At 40.3% G+C, this 17814-nt stretch overlaps 1 protein-coding gene and 1 long non-coding RNA gene across 2 annotated transcripts in view; both read right to left on the bottom strand.

Annotated features, from left to right (window-relative positions):
• Positions 1 to 17814, bottom strand: part of LOC138980145 (uncharacterized) — a 431218-nt gene that overhangs the window by 254856 nt on the left and 158548 nt on the right. The window lies entirely within an intron of this gene.
• LOC138980098 (epithelial membrane protein 3-like) lies at positions 7511 to 13880 on the bottom strand. Its single transcript, XM_070352905.1, has 3 exons — positions 13447 to 13880; positions 9456 to 9593; positions 7511 to 9153 (listed from the first exon to the last, which is right to left on the bottom strand). The coding sequence occupies exons 1-3, from the start codon at positions 13634 to 13636 to the stop codon at positions 8975 to 8977; spliced, it is 507 nt and encodes a 168-aa protein (XP_070209006.1). The 5' UTR covers positions 13637 to 13880; the 3' UTR covers positions 7511 to 8974.

The raw sequence follows: 17814 nt of genomic DNA, 5'->3' as shown, positions 1-17814 counted from the left end.
ACATCCACTGTGCTGAAGGGACAGACGAGACCGGAGAGGAAGAGACTGAAGCAGAACACACTGTAAATGACAGCGCACCTGGAGAACCTTCCAGACTCTCTGAGCACGAAGACCCACCACCTGATCGACATGCGACTAATGGCACCGAAACTGAGCAAACTTGCCTTTATTCAGCACTCGCTCTCTTCGACAAAGTGCTGAATAAGAAAATGGCAGTAGAAGAACTCGACGACAGTCCTGAATTGATCAAAATCGAACAGATGCTGCTTCAGACGAAAGAACATCTTCAGGGGCAGCGTATGGCAAAGCTTTGGTTGCAATACATGAACATGATTGACATCATGAGACGCTTCTTGAGAGCTGAACCGCGAACGACAGAAGCGCTGTTGAGTGGTCAGATGCAACTGCAAGAAGGACTGTCAGTCAAAACGCTGCACTTGCAGAAAGCATGGGTTGGTGTGCTCTGTGGCGTGTGGAGGATGTAAGTGGTTAAGCTGCACCAACTCTCCATCTTTCGAAGAACTTGACAGTGAGCTGCTTGATATTCCCAGTGCCTTTGGGCTGCCTGATCTTGCTGAAGATATGGATGTGGTATTGCTGCTGGATACTGACTCTTAATTATATGTGTATATGAGATGCAGCCAGATGAACAATTAATGCTGACCATTTTTCGTCTCCTTCTACAAAAGCATGAACAGCTCAAGTGGACCCGCTACAATTTAACATCTGCACAAATCTGCAACGAATTAGTTTTTTGCAGACAGTTCTGTACAGTGTTTTCTCTTTTGCTGATTTCTGTTTTAAATCAGCATAATACGCAAATACGTTTAGAACGAGGTGCTACTCGGCTAGGGTCGGCTCGAAAAAAGGATTTTCTGTTCTTCGTGTCTATTATGACGTCATCAGCACACCGGATGTGACGTATTTGACAAAAATGTGTCGTTGACAGAATAGATTGTATTATTTCTATTATAAGTTTGGATCTTTTAACGATGCCTATGGAACAGAGTGTTTCAGGAGTACTACCCTGCATTTGGCTTTAATATTGAGTGTCTGTGGCGAACATGACGTCATCACATGCTAATTATTCAGTTTTGGAAACAGGTGTCTTTCTACTTTTTTTATATATGATTTGTAACCCATTTGTGATGACGTTTCGCGAGAAAAAAATTCTGTTGCAATTACTTCCGATCTTTGACTTAATTTTCTGTTTAAAAATCCGGTCTATTTTTGGGGGGTATAAAACAGCACATTGCTTAGTTGCTGTGTATTCGTATCCCGTGATGAGGAAGTAGTTTCACTTTTAAACATGGAGAGACAAGAAATGCTATTACCGTACTTTCCGGGTGACAAGGCGCTTCGTTATCTAAGACGCACCCCCTTCTTTTTAAAACAAATTGTAATCCAGTCACCCATTGGACGCAGGGGGCCGGTAGGGCGCACCAAAATGACCCAGTTTTTGCCATGAGAGGTGGTTCCCCTGTCATATCTGAGAGAGGAAACACTTCCTGCATCGGGGTCAGTGACCGGTCAGTGACCGACTTTAACTGAGTGAAAATATGTCGCGCCTTATGACCCGGAAAGTACGGTACATCTGACACACATTACATGTTGGCGAGCTCTGGAGTAGAAGGAAGTTGCATGCTAATCAGTCTGTTTCTCAAACACGTCAATTAGCCATATTCATGTGAGAGTAGAAAATCTTTGACAAGGACAACATTGTGACTGGGCCGCTTTGTCTAAAGTGCTCGACATTAAATGCAAAAGAAAGCGCTTAAAAATAATGTGAAAACAGAGATTATTTTGAGACTGAAGTGTTTTTTAACGCTTAATCATTAGTGTCATCTCTTTCTTTTTTCTGTCTCCCCCACCCCCCACCCCTCCTCCCTCCCCCCCCCCCTCCCCCCCCCCCCCCCTCTTCCGCGCTCTCCTTATTTCGTACTCTCTGTCGATGTCTCTATCCTAGTGTTTCGCTATGCGGTGTCTGTCCGTTTGTCCGTTTGTCTTTTTCTTTGTCGTTCCCTGTATTTCTCTCCCTCCCACTGTCTCGCTCATCCCCTCTCTCTCTCTTGTTCTCAACCCTCTCCCTGTTTCTCTCTTTCTCTTTCTCTTTCTTTTCCCCTGTCCTTGATAATCTGCACCTTCTTCTTATGCAAACGTCAAAAGTCAAGACAGGTATCGAATTGAAATTGTTATTTCAACACCCCACCCCCCAACACACACACACACACACACACACACACACACACACACACACACACACACACACACATTGTCCTCCATCAACAAAGAAACAAAGAGAATTTAAAACGAGGGGAAACAGAAAAATCCCCCAAAAAAACCCAATGTCAGTGTCCTTGGCTACCTAAACAGTGGAACAAAATATACTTCCCAGTCTTCGTGTCGAGCGTCGATTTTGCTTTGAAAAGCCAACAACCAAATGCTTTGACGGAAAAGGCACTTTCCTGTGCGGCTTACGAATTAAAAAAAAGGAAACAATAGACTGACACAAATGAGTGATATCGAGTCACAATTACATGTGAGGTTGTCGTTTTAGTCGTCGTTGTTATTGCTGTTGTGGTGGTGGTGGGGATTTGTTCTGTCTTGTCCAACGTTTCCCATACTTTTTGATTCGTTTGGTGGTAAACCGTAATCAACCTATTTTAATACACTTCTCCAGAGAATATTATGTTTTCGTAAGTCGCCATACTTTTGTTGTCTCGTTGTTTTATGGATCAGTTTGTAGGTAACGCTGTGTGGAATTATACACAGCGAGCCAGTAATGAGTCTTCGCTGTAGACAGTAACTGTTGCTTTCGTTAAGTAAAAACAAGTCGCGTAAGGCGAAATTACTACATTTAGTCAAGCTGTGGAACTCACAGAATGAAACTGAACGCACTGCATTTTTTCACAATGACCGTAGTCCGCCGCTAGTGCAAAAGGCAGTGAAAGTGACGAGCCTGTTCAGCGCGGTAGCGGTTGCGCTGTGCTTCCATAGCACGCTTTACTGTACCTCTCTTCGTTTTAACTTTCTGAGCGTGTTTTTAATCCAAACATATCATATTTATATGTTTTTGGAATCAAGAACCGACAAAGAATACGATGAAATTGTTTTTAAAACGATTTCGGAAATTTAATTTTAATCATAATTTTTATATTTTTAATTTTCAGAGTTTTTGTTTTATCCGAATATAACATATTTATATGTTTGTGGAATCAGAACATGATGAAGAATAAAATAAAAGCAATTTTGGATCATTTTATAAAAAAATACTTTTAATTACAATTTTCAGATTTTTAATGACCAAAGTCATAAATTAATTTTTAAGCCTCCATGCTGAAATGCAATACCGAAGTCCGGCCTTTGTCGAAGATTGCTTGGCCAAAATTTCAATCAATTTGATTGAAAAATGAAGGTGTGACAGTGTCGCCTCAACTTTTACAAAAAGCCGGATATGACGTCATAAAAGACATTTATCGAAATAATGAAAACAAAACGTCTGGGGATTCATACCCCGGAACTCTCATGTAAACATTTCATAAAGATCGGTCCAGTAGTTTAGTCTGAATCGCTCTACACACACACACACACACGCACAGACAGACAGACAGACACACACACACACACACACACACACACACACACACACACACACACACACACACATACACCACGACCCTCGTCTCGATTCCCCCTCTATGTAAAACATTTAGTCAAAACTTGACTAAATGTAAAAAAACAAAAAAAACACGATCTATTCCAGTCAGAGAGAGACAGACAGACAGACAGACAGACAGACAGACAGACATACGGATTTAAGGCTGGACCTTTTCTTACAATCTATCCTTGGGAGCGAGAGAGAGAGAGAGAGAGAGAGAGAGAGAGAGAGAGAGAGAGAGAGAGAGAGAGAGAGAGAGAGAGAGAGAGAGAGAGAGAGAGAGAGAGAGAGAGCGAGAATGAGAGAGCGCGCGAGAGACAGAGAGAGAGAAAACGAAAGAGAGAGGGAGAGAGAGAGAGGGAGCGAGAGAGAGAAAGAGAGATAGAGAAAGAGTGAGAGGGAGAGAGAGAGAGGGAGAGATAGAGAGAGAGATAGAGAGAGAGGGAGAGATAGAGAGAAAGATAGAGAGAGAGAGTGAGAGAGAAAGAGAGATAGAGGGAGAGATAGAGAGAGAGAGGGAGAGAGAGAAGGGGAGAGAGAGAGAGAGAAAGAGAGAGAGAGAGAGAGAGAGAGAGAGAACAAGAACAAGAACAAGAACAATTCTTTATTTAACGAGGGTAATAGAGTAAGCAGTGATCTGCTTTTTTACATCTGGCCCTCGCCCTAAAGAGGGACTAGTCTAAAATTGCTAAAGAATAAGGAAGTAAAGAAAACTACTGCTACATGATTATAATAAAATGAAAGTAAGAACATATCATCAATTTACATACAATACATTGCTTAAATGAAAAATGTAAATTCATTTGACATGAGTTAAGAATTATAGAGTAGATTGCACTGACGCAACAAAGCTGTGAATGCCATGCCCATTAACATACACTGCATTCGAGAATATCAGTGTATACAAAAATAATAATACATTGTTAAAAAGCACCAGTTTTTGGTTTTTAACAACCATTCTAGCGACAACAGATGTTTATTTAGACTTCATGAGATAAGACATATATATGTCTGGTCTTAAAAACGTTTGTGCTGCTAGTTTGCCGTAGGATTGTCGGAAGAGTGTTCCAGAGACTGCTACCTGAATAGACAAAACTAGATTTGAATAGGTCAATCCTAGGCAGATGCATGTTCAGTCTCATCAATTGGCGTGAAATTTTTAACGTGAATTTGGAAAATATGGTTTGAGGTACACATCCATGAATAATTTTATGCATGAGGGTACCTTCATTATAACTTAGCCTTGCCTTTAGAGGAAGAATGCCTAAGTTCATGTAGTCTAACTCAGATATGGTTGTTTTCTTTAATAAGACTACTTTAAGCGCTCGTTTATGTAATCTAATTACCTGGTGGTTTGAATGAATTTTCACTTGCCGAGTCCCACAAGGTAGACGCGTAGTCAATAACAGACTGAATATGAGCATTAAAGAATAATTTCCTGGCTTCCAAATTCAGAAAGTGCTTGATTCTAGATAATAGATAAACCTTCTTGGACACTTGTTTAGACAGTTGTTCGATGTGGTGTGACCAAAACAGGTTGTTATCAATGGTCACTCCCAAAACTTTATGATGGTCGACTTTTTCAACAAGTTTATCATTAACCGTTAGATCGTGAAATATTGAGGTTATGTTCTGGCGTTTTTGCCTAGTTGTTATTATCATGCTTTTTGTTTTTTGGGGGTTAAGGGACATGTGATTTAGCTCAGTCCATTCACTCAACTGGTTTAAACTTTCTTGCAGTGTTTCTGATAAACGACTTAAATTGGTGTTACTAGAATGTATGGTTGTGTCATCTGCAAAAAGTTCACATAAATTCTCAATGTGAAGGGGAAGGTCATTTATGTATATAGAGAAGAGGAGAGGGCCTAAAACTGACCCTTTTAATCGTAATACTAATTATTCTATTTTCGTTAATTGTGATCACATTTTAAGAGTAAACATGACATATGTATATATTTTTAGATTCAGAATGTGATGAAGAATACGATGCAATCAATTTTGAATCTGTTTGCGAAAAATCAAGCGAACTCCATCGAACGCTTATATTACGTGCCCTGCGTAGTTGGAAAATAACACAAATATGATGTCGGACAAACATTACTTATAAAATGTGACCCTCCACCACGGAATGAGTCGCATGTCACCTTTGCATGATTTTCATATTTTTACATTTTCCTAACGAGTCTTTTATGCTCTATCCAGTGGTGAAAACCGTTTTAGAAAAGAGCGAAAACTGTTTGAGTTATAAGCCTGTGACAAAGGTGACCCTCACACTGTTACCAGACACTCTCCGGACTTATATCAAGCCTAGCGCAGAACCGCGCGAGGTGACATGCGACTCATTTCGTGGTGGAGGGTCACAAATATGGAACTATCTAGATCAAAAGCATAGTTAAATCAAACCAGAAAGAATAAGAAAAAGCTAGCAGGAGGAAGAGAAGGGGGGGGGGGGGGGGAAGGGGGAGGAAAGAATGGTAGATACAAATGATAGATGAAGGTGGTTAGCGCATACAAACAAGAGTATACTTAGTGCATTATAAACTGTAAACCAGTGTCAAATAAGCAGTAGTTCGTTAAATATATATTTCAAGAGTATATATAAAATAAGGGTTGTTGACATGAATATGCGTACTGAGTTAAATCAACAAAAACGACCAGATTCACAGATAAACGCCGTCGCGATATAACCTTGAATGGTTGAAAACGACGTTAAACACCAAATAAAGAAAGAAAGAAACAGATACACGATTGGACACTTTCAAAAATAAGCTTGTTGGTGCGGAGAGAAAGGTTTTCGCTACCATTTAACAATATTTCCACATGTCTGTAATTTACAGGTAGTGCATTTATTGTAGACAGGCGAGCATCTACGTACAAAGGGCAATGTGTCAAGTAATGGTCAGCTGTTTCGTTCAGGTAGCCGTACGCACACTGCGGATTTCCCTGTAAGTAGCGTTTGCACAGATCAGAATTCAAGTTACTCATCGTCACGTTCATATAAAAAAATACCTATCTCAGTGTTAGGCATTTATGTAGTGAAACTACAGGGGAAGCTACTGGAAGGGTATCTTATCATGTGTTAGAGAGTACAAACTCTCAGACCATCGGAAACCATTGCCACGGTAACGTAAGCAAAACTGCCGATCTCGTTTCTTGAGTTAGGCACTATTTCTTTATGATACAGGAAGATTTTTTTGAGAATGTGAAGGTATGCAAATGCTCTTTGTGAGTTGTAATGCAGTTTTGCTGATTGAACATGTTGCTGTCAGCTCTTTATCTCACGTTTATCCAGCTGTCACCGCTCGAGATAGGCAGTTTGCAACTTATAACTAAAATGAGATAGGCAGATTGTTCAGAAACCAAAGACAGTTTTTTTGCGTTTTTCTCAAAACATTAAAAAAATGACATAGGCAATTTTCTTATGAGCGTGACGTCATGTTTAGGCGTATTCTGCAGTGATGAATTTCTTCCAGTCTTTTACCACAGTAATAATATGCAGGTACGTTATAATGCTTTTTGTGTTTGTTTGTCATGCCCTCATTTTCTTTATACAAATTGATTGAATTTTTGGTCAAGCATTGTTTGACTCAGTCCGGACTTTGGTATTGCATTTCAGCTCAGAATATTAAAGATTATTTAATCAGTTTGCTCAATAAAGTTGTCATTAAAAACGATTTTTCATTAACAGATTAAAACAAAACCATTGCATTGTATTCCTCGTTTTCTCCTGAATTCAAAAATATATATAGAGCTTAAACAATGACCACGAGTTGATTACTGGAAAATAAACCACTCGTGGGTATTTGCAGCCGCTTAGTAATTCACTCGTGTGCGGAGCACACGAGTGAATTACTAAGCGGCTGCAAATACCCACGAGTGGTTTATTTTCCAGTAATCAACGAGTTGTCATTGTTTAAGCTATTTATACAACGAACAACACGGGTCGAACATGCAGTCATGCAGACGACATTTTGTAGGCAATTTCATTTCAGCCTAATCACTCAGAGTGTCAAATGCGCGTCATTCAAATAGTCCCTATTCTTTTACTTTATTCTTAGTCTCCGACTCGTCGGCATTATACTTGTCTCGTTTAAATATCGGACCCCATTGCTACGATTACAACACAATAGCGTTTATATAGCTATTCTGACATTACATTCTGTGTTAAAATCATGTTTTCGTACAAGAATGGTCCATGTCGTTGATTGCAGACGACGGTTCCCTTTCCGCATGAAGCCACGGAAATAACCGAACATTGAAAAACCCACGGACATGTATTACGGAGAAAACTCGAGATAACCGGATGTTTAGCATTACGTCAATATGCTAGGAATCATATGACGTCATGACGTATCATGCGGCTTGCCTACGTAGATTGTATACATGTTCGAAAGTCTGACTGTTGTGATCGCGTGGTGAAGACTGCGGTAAATCTGTAGATGATAAGAGAACAAGGATTGTCTCAGAAGAAACGACTAAATGTTTCAGACCGGTAACTTCATTTCAACATTGCACTATATAATGGACGTTCTATGTGACAGGAGAGTTTGCTGATTTTGTGTTAAACATTGGAGAGATCGTCTGCTAGAATCAGAGATAGGTCGCTTCAGATTGCAGCTTCTGGAAATTTGCAAGGTTTGTTGCCTGTTAAAGAACTGGATTTTACACGTAATGTATGTCATGTACAGTAAGCAACAACAAAAACACACACAAAGCAAATGGCATCGTCTGTCGACTTGTCACAGAAAGAAACCTGGCGAGGTACATGCGTGTACTTCATACACGTCAGCCATTGTTGTTACAGTTTTGAGTCAACATTGTACGTATTCTTCCGCAACAGGGTCCAATCGTCTGGGTTTCAAATGTTCTAAAAATAAATTCTAGTGTTGATTATTTTTTAGCCCTCTTTATTCTTACTTCGAATAATCCACGTGTGATTTTTGGGTTTAATCAAAGTAGTTCGTTCTAATTTCTTACTTGTCTAAAAATAATCAACTAGATTTAATCCACCCCTCGGTTGCATTGCAGGAGTTGTATAAAGATATGTTATGTTTACTTGAAAAACGAGCTCAGATGTAAAGAAAATAGGTCGAGTACAATGTTCGCACGCTTCGCGGGGAAGAACGTGACCCGTCTCGGTCTTCGGGAAAGTTTAGCCGAGACTATCTGAATGTAGTCTCGGCGATGAATGATTTTTGGTGTTGATCTTTCAGATTGATGCCTACAGATTGACTAAACTTTTTTTATATATCGCTTCACGCGACTTGTTTTTATTCGGCTGTGTTGAAAAAGTCTTTCTTCTTACATACTGCGGCATTAATTTGCACTCTGCTTGCGAAGCTTAGCAAAGATGAAGACAGGGCAAGCCATCATGGCAAGCAACCAGGCGACGATGGTGAGTGCAAAGGAGTAACCGAAATCTGGCCCTCCTTTCCCTTTCACAACATCAGCATATTTTGCGGCAAAGGTGGCGAACTCGGCCAGACTGCATAGCCCTGCACATCAAATTTACTAAGAATAAAGAATTGCACTAAATACAAAAACATATCTCATTTACTAACAATTATGAGTTGCACTAAATAACATTTGAAACTCCGAAGCAGCCACTCACGGGACACACATACACACACACACACATACACTCTCTCTCTCTCCCTCTCTCTCTCTCTCTCTCGCTCTCTCTCTCTCTCTCTCTCTCTCTCTCTCTCTCTCTCTCTTTCTCTTTCTCTCTCCCTCTCTTTTTTAGTTAAACTTAAAACCAGTTGTAATTGATTTTCTTTAATTAATTTAGACGTACCTCCAGCAACAGCGAGGCCGGCGCAAATCAAAGGGAAGTAACTGTGTTCAAAGACACAAGAGGCAACACTGACGAGCAAACATCCAGCCAGACAGCAAACACTCACGATTCCCAGTGCTCTTACCGCAATGAACCAGTCTGAAACAAGGACAAATGCACATAATTATGTATCTACAGAGAGAGAGAGAGAGAGAGAGAGAGAGAGAGAGAGAGAGAGAGAGAGAGAGAGAGAGAGAGAGAGAGTGTGCATGTTTGTGTGTTTGTGTGTGTTCGCGCGTGTGTGTGTTCGTGTGTGTGTGTGCGTGTGTGTAACTATGTCTGTGTGTGTATTGATGCGCACGCGCGCGGTGTGTGTGTGTGTGTGTGCGTGCGTTCGTGCGTTCGTGCGTGGGTGCGTGCGTGCGTGCGTGCATGTGTGTGTGTGTGTGTGTGTGTGTGCGCGTATGTGCGTGTTTGTGTGTGTATTGATGCGCACACGCGCGCGCGTTTGTGTGTGTGTGTGTGTGTGTGTGTGTGTGTGTGTGTGTGTGCGTGCGTTCGTGCGTGCGTGCGTGCGTGCGTATGTATGGTTGTGCAGGTGTGTGTGTGTGTGTGTGTGCGCGTATGTGCGTGTTTGTGTGTGTGTGTGTGTGTGTGCGCGCACGCGCGTGTGTGTGTGAGTGTGTTTGTGTTTGTGCGCACACGCGCGTGTGTGTGTGTGTGTGGAGACGCTTACAAACAGTCAACATCTTAACTATTTCCTGTGCAGAGGGAGTATGTTTGATGAAGTATTTTCTCAGATTGCCACAAGTGACCTTCAAGGAATTAGTTCATTAATTCATTATCCCAACCTGCGCAACAAATCACCCATTCTGTTTATTGTTGAAATAGCCAGCACTGAAGATTACATTTCATTTAAGTTTTTTTTATCGTTGATTTAAAGGCACAGTACGCCTCCCGTAAACCATCACAGATACTGTCAGGCTTTTACACACAGTACAAACACCCTTCAATGAACGCTCACCAAACGGGAACATCCAAGGTGCCCTACGTAAAGAGCGAGCAATTTTTAAAGAATTAATTTTGCGGATTGTCTCAGTATACAATCGGACCGTGGTGCGTTTTGGCGCTAGACCTAACTTAAAATCTAAATAATAAATTGACAGCTTGTTATACAAACATTTTTAAATCATACAAGAATTCTTTTTTCATCAAGACAAGATCAGTACAATTCGAAGTTTTGAAAGTTTGAAAAAAGAAAAGCCCGGAAGCAGGGTCACGCAAGGTCGTGTTCCTCTGAACAGTCAAAAGCCATCGCTAGAGTTCTTGTGAACCACAACCGTTTGTTTCGTGCATAGTCAGAGGTACATAATAACGTGCTATTGCAGATAAGCTCACATCGAGTCGCATTCAAATTACTATCTGACGACTACATTGTGAAAAAGGAAAACTGGATCACACGGGTTCACGATGGCTCAGGGGTAAGATAAACCACGCAAAAATAAATTCTTTGAACATTGCTCGCTCTTTACGGAGGGCACCTAGGATGTTCTCAAGCGGTGAGTGTTTAAATGAAAGGGTGTTTGTACTGTGTGTAAAAGCCTGACAGTATCTGTGATGGTTTACGGGAGGCTTACTGTGCCTTTAAGGCAAGGAAACCCCATGGATTTCGTGCATAATAATGTGACCCTCCACCACGGAATGAGTCGCATGTCACCTTTTCATGATTTTCATATTTTTACATTTTCTTAAAGAGTTTTTTATCCTCTATCCAGTGGTAAAAACCGTTTTAGAAAAGAGTGAATACTTTTCGAGTTATAAGCCTGTGACTATGGTGACCCTCACACTGTTACTAGACACCCCCCGGACTTATATTATGCCTAGCGCAGAACCGCGTGAGGTGACATGCGACTCATTTCGTGGTGGAGTGTCACAATTGCGTTTTTGTGTGTTCCCGCTGCACACTGGAATACAAACTGATTTGCACAAAACTTGCTCGGTATATACCTGAATTATTGAGGAATGCAGGGTGCAAACTTCGTTATGATGTCTGCAGAAACAATTTCATAACCTCAGATTTTTAGGACCAAGTGTTTTGGCGCCAACGTTAATGGTCGGAGTAGCGTTACACACATGTGATCAAAACTATTCCTTCGATGGTCACCACATTTGGCTGAAGTTTCAAAACATGACTCCTTTGCGTTTTGTTCCTCCAGCTTTTTGACAAATGCTCAAAAAGGTTGTTTTTGACCATTCCAAACAAGTACCAAATATGACAACTTTCTTCAGAAGTAGGCCTATTATTCAGAGGAACAAAATGTAAAACAATACATGACCAAACATCGTGCAAAATGTTATGACAATCGGCTGAATAGTTTTGAAAATATCCATGTAACCGCAACGCATGCTACGAAAAACGTGATTTTGAGAAAATCGTGCTTGAAGTTGAACGTAAGTTGTCGGTGGTGTATTTTTAGTGACAGATAGCATATCGTCATCGCACAACACTGTGACGTGTCTCAGATCCTTATCAGATCCTTATCACCTCGTCATCAGCTTGCTGAAAACAAGCGGAGGTGCACGTGGCGGCATGTAGATTACCGCGAAATCTGTGTTGTGTCCTCCGAGAGCAAACATAGCAATCCGTAAACTTGACGCCGCGAACACTTCTAATTCTAAGCTTACCGAACTACTGTAATCGTAGCACAACAAGTTTTCAGATCTAAAACTGTACAAGATATGCACATGGCATATTTAGATTCAGCCCGCAAATGTACTATATATAAGACACGCTATGTTTAGCAAGTGTGGCTTTATACCCTTTCACACATCAGCCAATCAAAAACAAGGTTACCCACTTTCGGGCGACAGCAGACGAACACAAGCAGCGTATTGTAGATCTACATGTTGATATTTGAATCATCTTGCAAAGTGTTTTTAAACGAAATTTATGGCGATTTGAAAATAATGAATATATAATGAGGCCAGAAATAATGTCTAAGCAATCAGTACAACAACAACAACAAGTTTTTTTTTAAAGTGCCTTTTTTGCCAACAATTCACATTTTGGTTATGCTCAACTGAAAGAATATAGATCTAAGTATGTCATAGTATCAAAACCCCAAAACACACCAATCAACAATTGTTGGTTAATTTCCATGGGGTTTCTGTTGGTTCATTTTGTGTCTAAATGTAGGGCCGGTCATATCCCATGATGTCGCCGTGACATAATTATTTGAATCAGTGAGCAGAACTACTGATTTTCATTGGAAGAAATGTGCCTTTAACTGTCCATGGCGTAACCAATTAATGTGTCACCTTTTTTTTTTTATTAATTCGAGCATAAAAACACTGCTTGGTATATGTCCGTTACGTGTGAATGATAAACAAAGTATGATACGGTTTTTCAGGGACATAATGTTTCGAGTTTGTGTCGGAAAATATCAGCATCATGCGATAATTTCCATGCAGATCGATTTTCTCAGTTCGCGGTCATGAAAAAGCTCGCTGAAGCTCGCATTTTTCATGATCCGCTAACTTCGACCATTATTTTTAATAATCACTGAGACTCGGCATGTAACCTCTACTTCCATGGACTAAATGTCAAGGCCAACGCCGCTCCGACACACGTTCATTTATCCTAAAAGTGTCGCAATACGTTTAATTTTAAATATGTTTTCAATTTCATTTCATTATATATATATATATATATATATATGTTATTTTATTTTATTCTAAATTACTACATTATTTTATTTATTTTTATTCTGATTCAATTATTTATTCTATTGATCTTATTGTATTAGTTTTATTTTTATTTATTTCTCAAATTTGTTGATGACGGGAAAGCCTACTCGGGATGACCGCTTCGATTGAGTCATGGTCGCGGCAAATCCCGCCACTCAATACGTTCTCTCACAGTTCAAAAAGTGTCGCAATATTTTTTTATTTTGTGTTTATGTGTGTGTGTGTGGGGGGGGGGAGGTCAAGTTTATAATAAAGGGAAACCTACCTGGGATGATGGGTAGGATCGTTCCGATGTCAACACAAACCCCCTCCCGACAAACTTTCCACAGTCCGGTACCAACTACATCTGATACCAGCCAGCCCGGAGTTGCCAATCCGACGATCTGAAGGATGAAAGCAAGTCCTGTGCAGGCCATGGCCACAATGAACACTGCAGAAGGCGTCTTGAACTCCATCTTTTTGGTTTGCTATGAACAAAAGTCGATCTCACTCCCAAGAATTGCAGGTTATAATTATTAGATTAGGTGGTCTCGCAACAGTCCGACAAAGCACTGTCTTGCAATGATAAGCACAGTCGGTCTCACTGCACTCCCAACTATTGCAGGTTATTTCTATCGGAACTGTCGTTTTCACAAAAGTCTTAAAAAGCTCTTTACTCTGGCTAAGAGTGAACAGGAATAAAAAGTGCACCTTCCACACAAGATGTCGCAGCTTATATTGCACGCCGGAGATACGGCTGCACTAAGCAAACTCCAGTGTCCCGGCTGCGAACCAGTGAGAGCCCCAAAACAAGGTGAGTTTCTCCCCACAATCACATCTAGCGTCTTGACACAGTCTAGATAGCTTTAGGTGGGGTTTGACCTCTTGAACATGTTTTTGGAGTGTTCTCGAAGGACGAGGAATGGGGTGATCTACTCAAAGTGCACAAAGTTGAGATAATCAGAGTAAACCAAACCAGATTGTCTCCGTTTAGATGTCTTTAGGTGTGTAGATTGACTCGGTTTATATGGGAGTAGGTGGATTTGACCTCAGGTTCATAACTTGGGAGTATTAGTGAAGGACAAGGAATTCGGAATCTACTCGAGTTTTTCCCCTTGTTGATTTAGTTTTTTTCTTTTCTTATTTGCATTCTCGTAGTGCTCTGCTCCACTGTCAACGACGACAATAGTAAAATCCCCAGACTGTGGTAATCAACCGGAAGAAGATGAAGAAGAAGAAGTGGACGAATAGGCAAGTGTGTTGCACATGATTTCAGAAAGTGGAAATAATTATCACAGGCACTTATGTTGGGGACAGGGGGGATTTATTGATCGAGGGGGTCTCATCAGGTTGCTGTAGTAAAGAACATATATTTTCTTCACTACAGACACCTCGTGATGACCCCATCAATCAATAAATCTCTCCCATTCACAATACAAGTGCCTCGGATAATTATCAACTATTACTCGGTCATCCAGAAGGAATCTTTCTTGATGAAGGTTCCTTTTTACATAGTCAAGTTTTGTCTAAATGTTTTAACATAGATGGGGAATCGTGACGTGGGTCGTGGTGTATGTGTGTATGTATGTATTCTTTATTTATTTGGTGTTTAACGTCGTTTTCAACCGTTCAAGGTTATATCGCGACGGGTATGTATGTATGTATGTATGTATGTATGTATGTATGTATGTATGTATGTATGTATGTATGTATGTATGTATGTATGTATGTATGTATGTATGTATGTATGTATGTATGTATGTATGTGTGTATGTATGTATGTGTGTGTGTGTGTGTGTGTGTAGAGTGATTCAGAGAAAACTACTGGACCAATCTTCATGAAACTTCACATGAGAGTTCCTGGGTATGATATTCCCGGCCTTTTTTCATTGTTTCGATAAATGTCTTTGATGACGTCATATCCGGCTTTTAGTAAATGTTGAGGCCGCATTGTCCTGCCCTCATTCTTTGACCAAATGAATTGAAATATTGGTCAAGCAATCTTCAACAAAGACCGGATTTTGGTATTGCATTTTAGCTTGGAAGCTTAAGAATTAGTTGATGAGTTTGGTCATAACAAATCTGAAAATTGTAATTACAATTTTGTTTATATAAAACGATCCAAAAACAATTTCATCTTATTTTTCGTCATTTCCTGATTCCAAAAACATATAAATATGTTATATTCGGATTAAAAACAAGCTCTGAAAATTAAAAATATACAAATGATGATTAAATTTAAATTTCCAAAATCGATTTAAAAACAATTTCATCGTATTTCTTGTCGGTTACTGATTCCAAAAAAAATAAAGAGATGTTATTATTTGAATTAAAAATAAGCTCAGAAAGTTAAAAAGAATATAGGCACAGAAAAGCGTGCTATCCCACTCAGCGCAACCAGTACCGCGCTCTACTGGCTTTTTAATTTCACTGCCTTTTCCACGTGCGGGGGACTGACGATGCTGTACGGCCTTGGTGAAAAAAATGCAGTGTGTTGAGTTTCATTCTGTGAGTTCGACAGCTTGACTAAATGTAGTAATTTTGTCTCACGCGACTTGTTCATGAATGTGTAATCTAGTCAAGCAGGTAGAAGATACCCTGGTATAACCTTGCCCACTTTGATTTAGATCTATTATCTTCCAAAGCTCATACTCAGTCATGTGCAAGGAACTATACATCGCATTGGCAGGTTTACTTTACATCAAGACACACAGCTTGGTCAAATATTGTTATAATTTGATGAACAAGGATACTTGGATTCGCAAATCTAACTTTAGGTTATTATGCGCGATGAAACGTTAATTTACTATGTTAACTTGCTCTGAATTTTGAAATCGTCCATTGTTTGCATCACTTCCGGGTGCCATTCCTCGTCCTTCGAGAGCACTCCAAAAACATGTTCAAGAGGTCAAACCCCACCTAAACCCATCTAAACTGAGTCAATCAACTTGAAAAGGTATTTTTTTGTAAACACTGGATCGCAGCCGGCGAATTTCTGATTGTATACATCAATTGATGAATTGAGTTCAAAGCTAAAACTCGGTTTAAATATGAATAAATATTAGATGATTGAACTGCCGTTCATAAAAGTACTTTTCGTTGTTGATTATTGTCCTAATTACGTCTCAAACTGACAATTTGCACTGAATGCGCAACAAATTTGAAAGAAATCTAACCCAGAACGCGCGAACTCCCAAAGTAAAGAAATGGGTAGAGGTAAGTTAAAATGAATTAAAACGCTTTGCCTCAAACAATTATGTTTGGAAAATAAGGACTGTGAACGACGCTAGATGTGATTTTTGGGAGAAACTCACCTTGTTTTGGGGCTCTCACTGGTTCGCAGCCGGGACACTGGATTTTTCCTAGTGCAGCCGTGTCTCCGGCGTGCATTGATCGTCAACAGAATAATATTTTTCTCAGTACGCGTGTGTTTGTTCCCTCATTTTCGGTTTCGGTTTTGCTTGCTTAATGCGCATATAACGTTTAACGCTCTGTATTCTCTTCATCGAAAGCCAACAGCCAACCAACTGTGTTCACTTTTAGCGTTGTAAGTGTGTAGTGACTCCAAATAAATGTTCTTTTTGGACAGCTGAAGTCCTGGCATAGGCTGCTGCTTGGACGATATTATAAGATGTTTGGTGGCTTTTGTTGACAGACCAGCTTTTATGTTGGTCCGAGGGGACCATATCGTCTTTTGTTTTATCTGTATCGACCAAGGCCGCGGTTGATAAATATGTGACAAAAGGCGATATGCTCCCCGAGGACCAACAAAAATAAAAGTAGACTGAGTTTGAGAGATGGGATGGGCTGAGATGATTTATTGTATCAAGTTAATCAGTGGATTCATCATTACAATTTTCAGACACATAATGTTTGCACACAAAGTCACCATATAATGAGCACGCCAACCTGTACCATAAACTACCTTAAGCGACCATCATTATGCACTAATTTTGCTCAAAAGTAGGTGGTAGGCGTTTACTAGGTACTGTAACCCTGTCCACAATCTATTTCTCATGAAACATTATGGGTGGGACTGAAAAATGTCATGAATCATGAACCTCAACCGATCCACACAACAACAACAACAAAAGAGAGAGGCAAACAAGAGGCCATAATGGAATCCGGATTTCCGGCATATACCGGACGAATCCCACCCATGGAAATAGAGGTATTTGATCACTTAGGATAAGAATGATGCGCGTGTGTGGTATGTGTGTGTCTGTATGTGTGTGTGGTGGTGTGTGAGTGTGTGTTGTGTGTATGTGTGTGTGTGGTGAGGGGGAGGAACTGGGGTAGTATAATGATAGTATAATGAGTACCTATATTGATCTTTTGCGTTATATAGGCACTATAATATTTCATGATGATAATCATGCACTTAACTAGCACACACACAAGCCCGTGTGCATGCGTTCACACACACAAACACGCCCGCACGCACGCATGCACATATTCTGGGACCGAGCGAAAGAGCGTCTTTTGGAGAGAGAGACAGAGAGAGAGATGGAGAGAGAGAACGAGAGAGAGAGAGAGCGAGAGAGAGAGAGAGGGAGAGAGAGAGAGAGAGAGAGAGAGCGAGAGATAGAGAGAGGGAGAGAGAAAGAGCGAGAGAGAGAGCGAGAGAGAGAGGAGGAGAGAGAGGGGGAGAGAG

The sequence above is a fragment of the Littorina saxatilis genome, linkage group LG11, assembly GCF_037325665.1.
Source record: "Littorina saxatilis isolate snail1 linkage group LG11, US_GU_Lsax_2.0, whole genome shotgun sequence".
In the NCBI taxonomy this organism is placed as follows: domain Eukaryota; kingdom Metazoa; phylum Mollusca; class Gastropoda; order Littorinimorpha; family Littorinidae; genus Littorina; species Littorina saxatilis.
This window is presented reverse-complemented; position numbering and strand designations above follow the sequence as displayed.

Coding starts and splice junctions, on each gene's coding strand:
- LOC138980098 (XM_070352905.1), bottom strand. CDS start 13,636: ATGGAGTTCAAGACGCCTTCTGCAGTGTTCATTGTGGCCATGGCCTGC. Junction 9,594..13,446: donor GATCCTACCCATCATCCCAG/GTAGGTTTCCCT, acceptor TCCTTGTTTCAG/ACTGGTTCATTGCGGTAAGA. Junction 9,154..9,455: donor CGGCCTCGCTGTTGCTGGAG/GTACGTCTAAAT, acceptor TTTGATGTGCAG/GGCTATGCAGTCTGGCCGAG.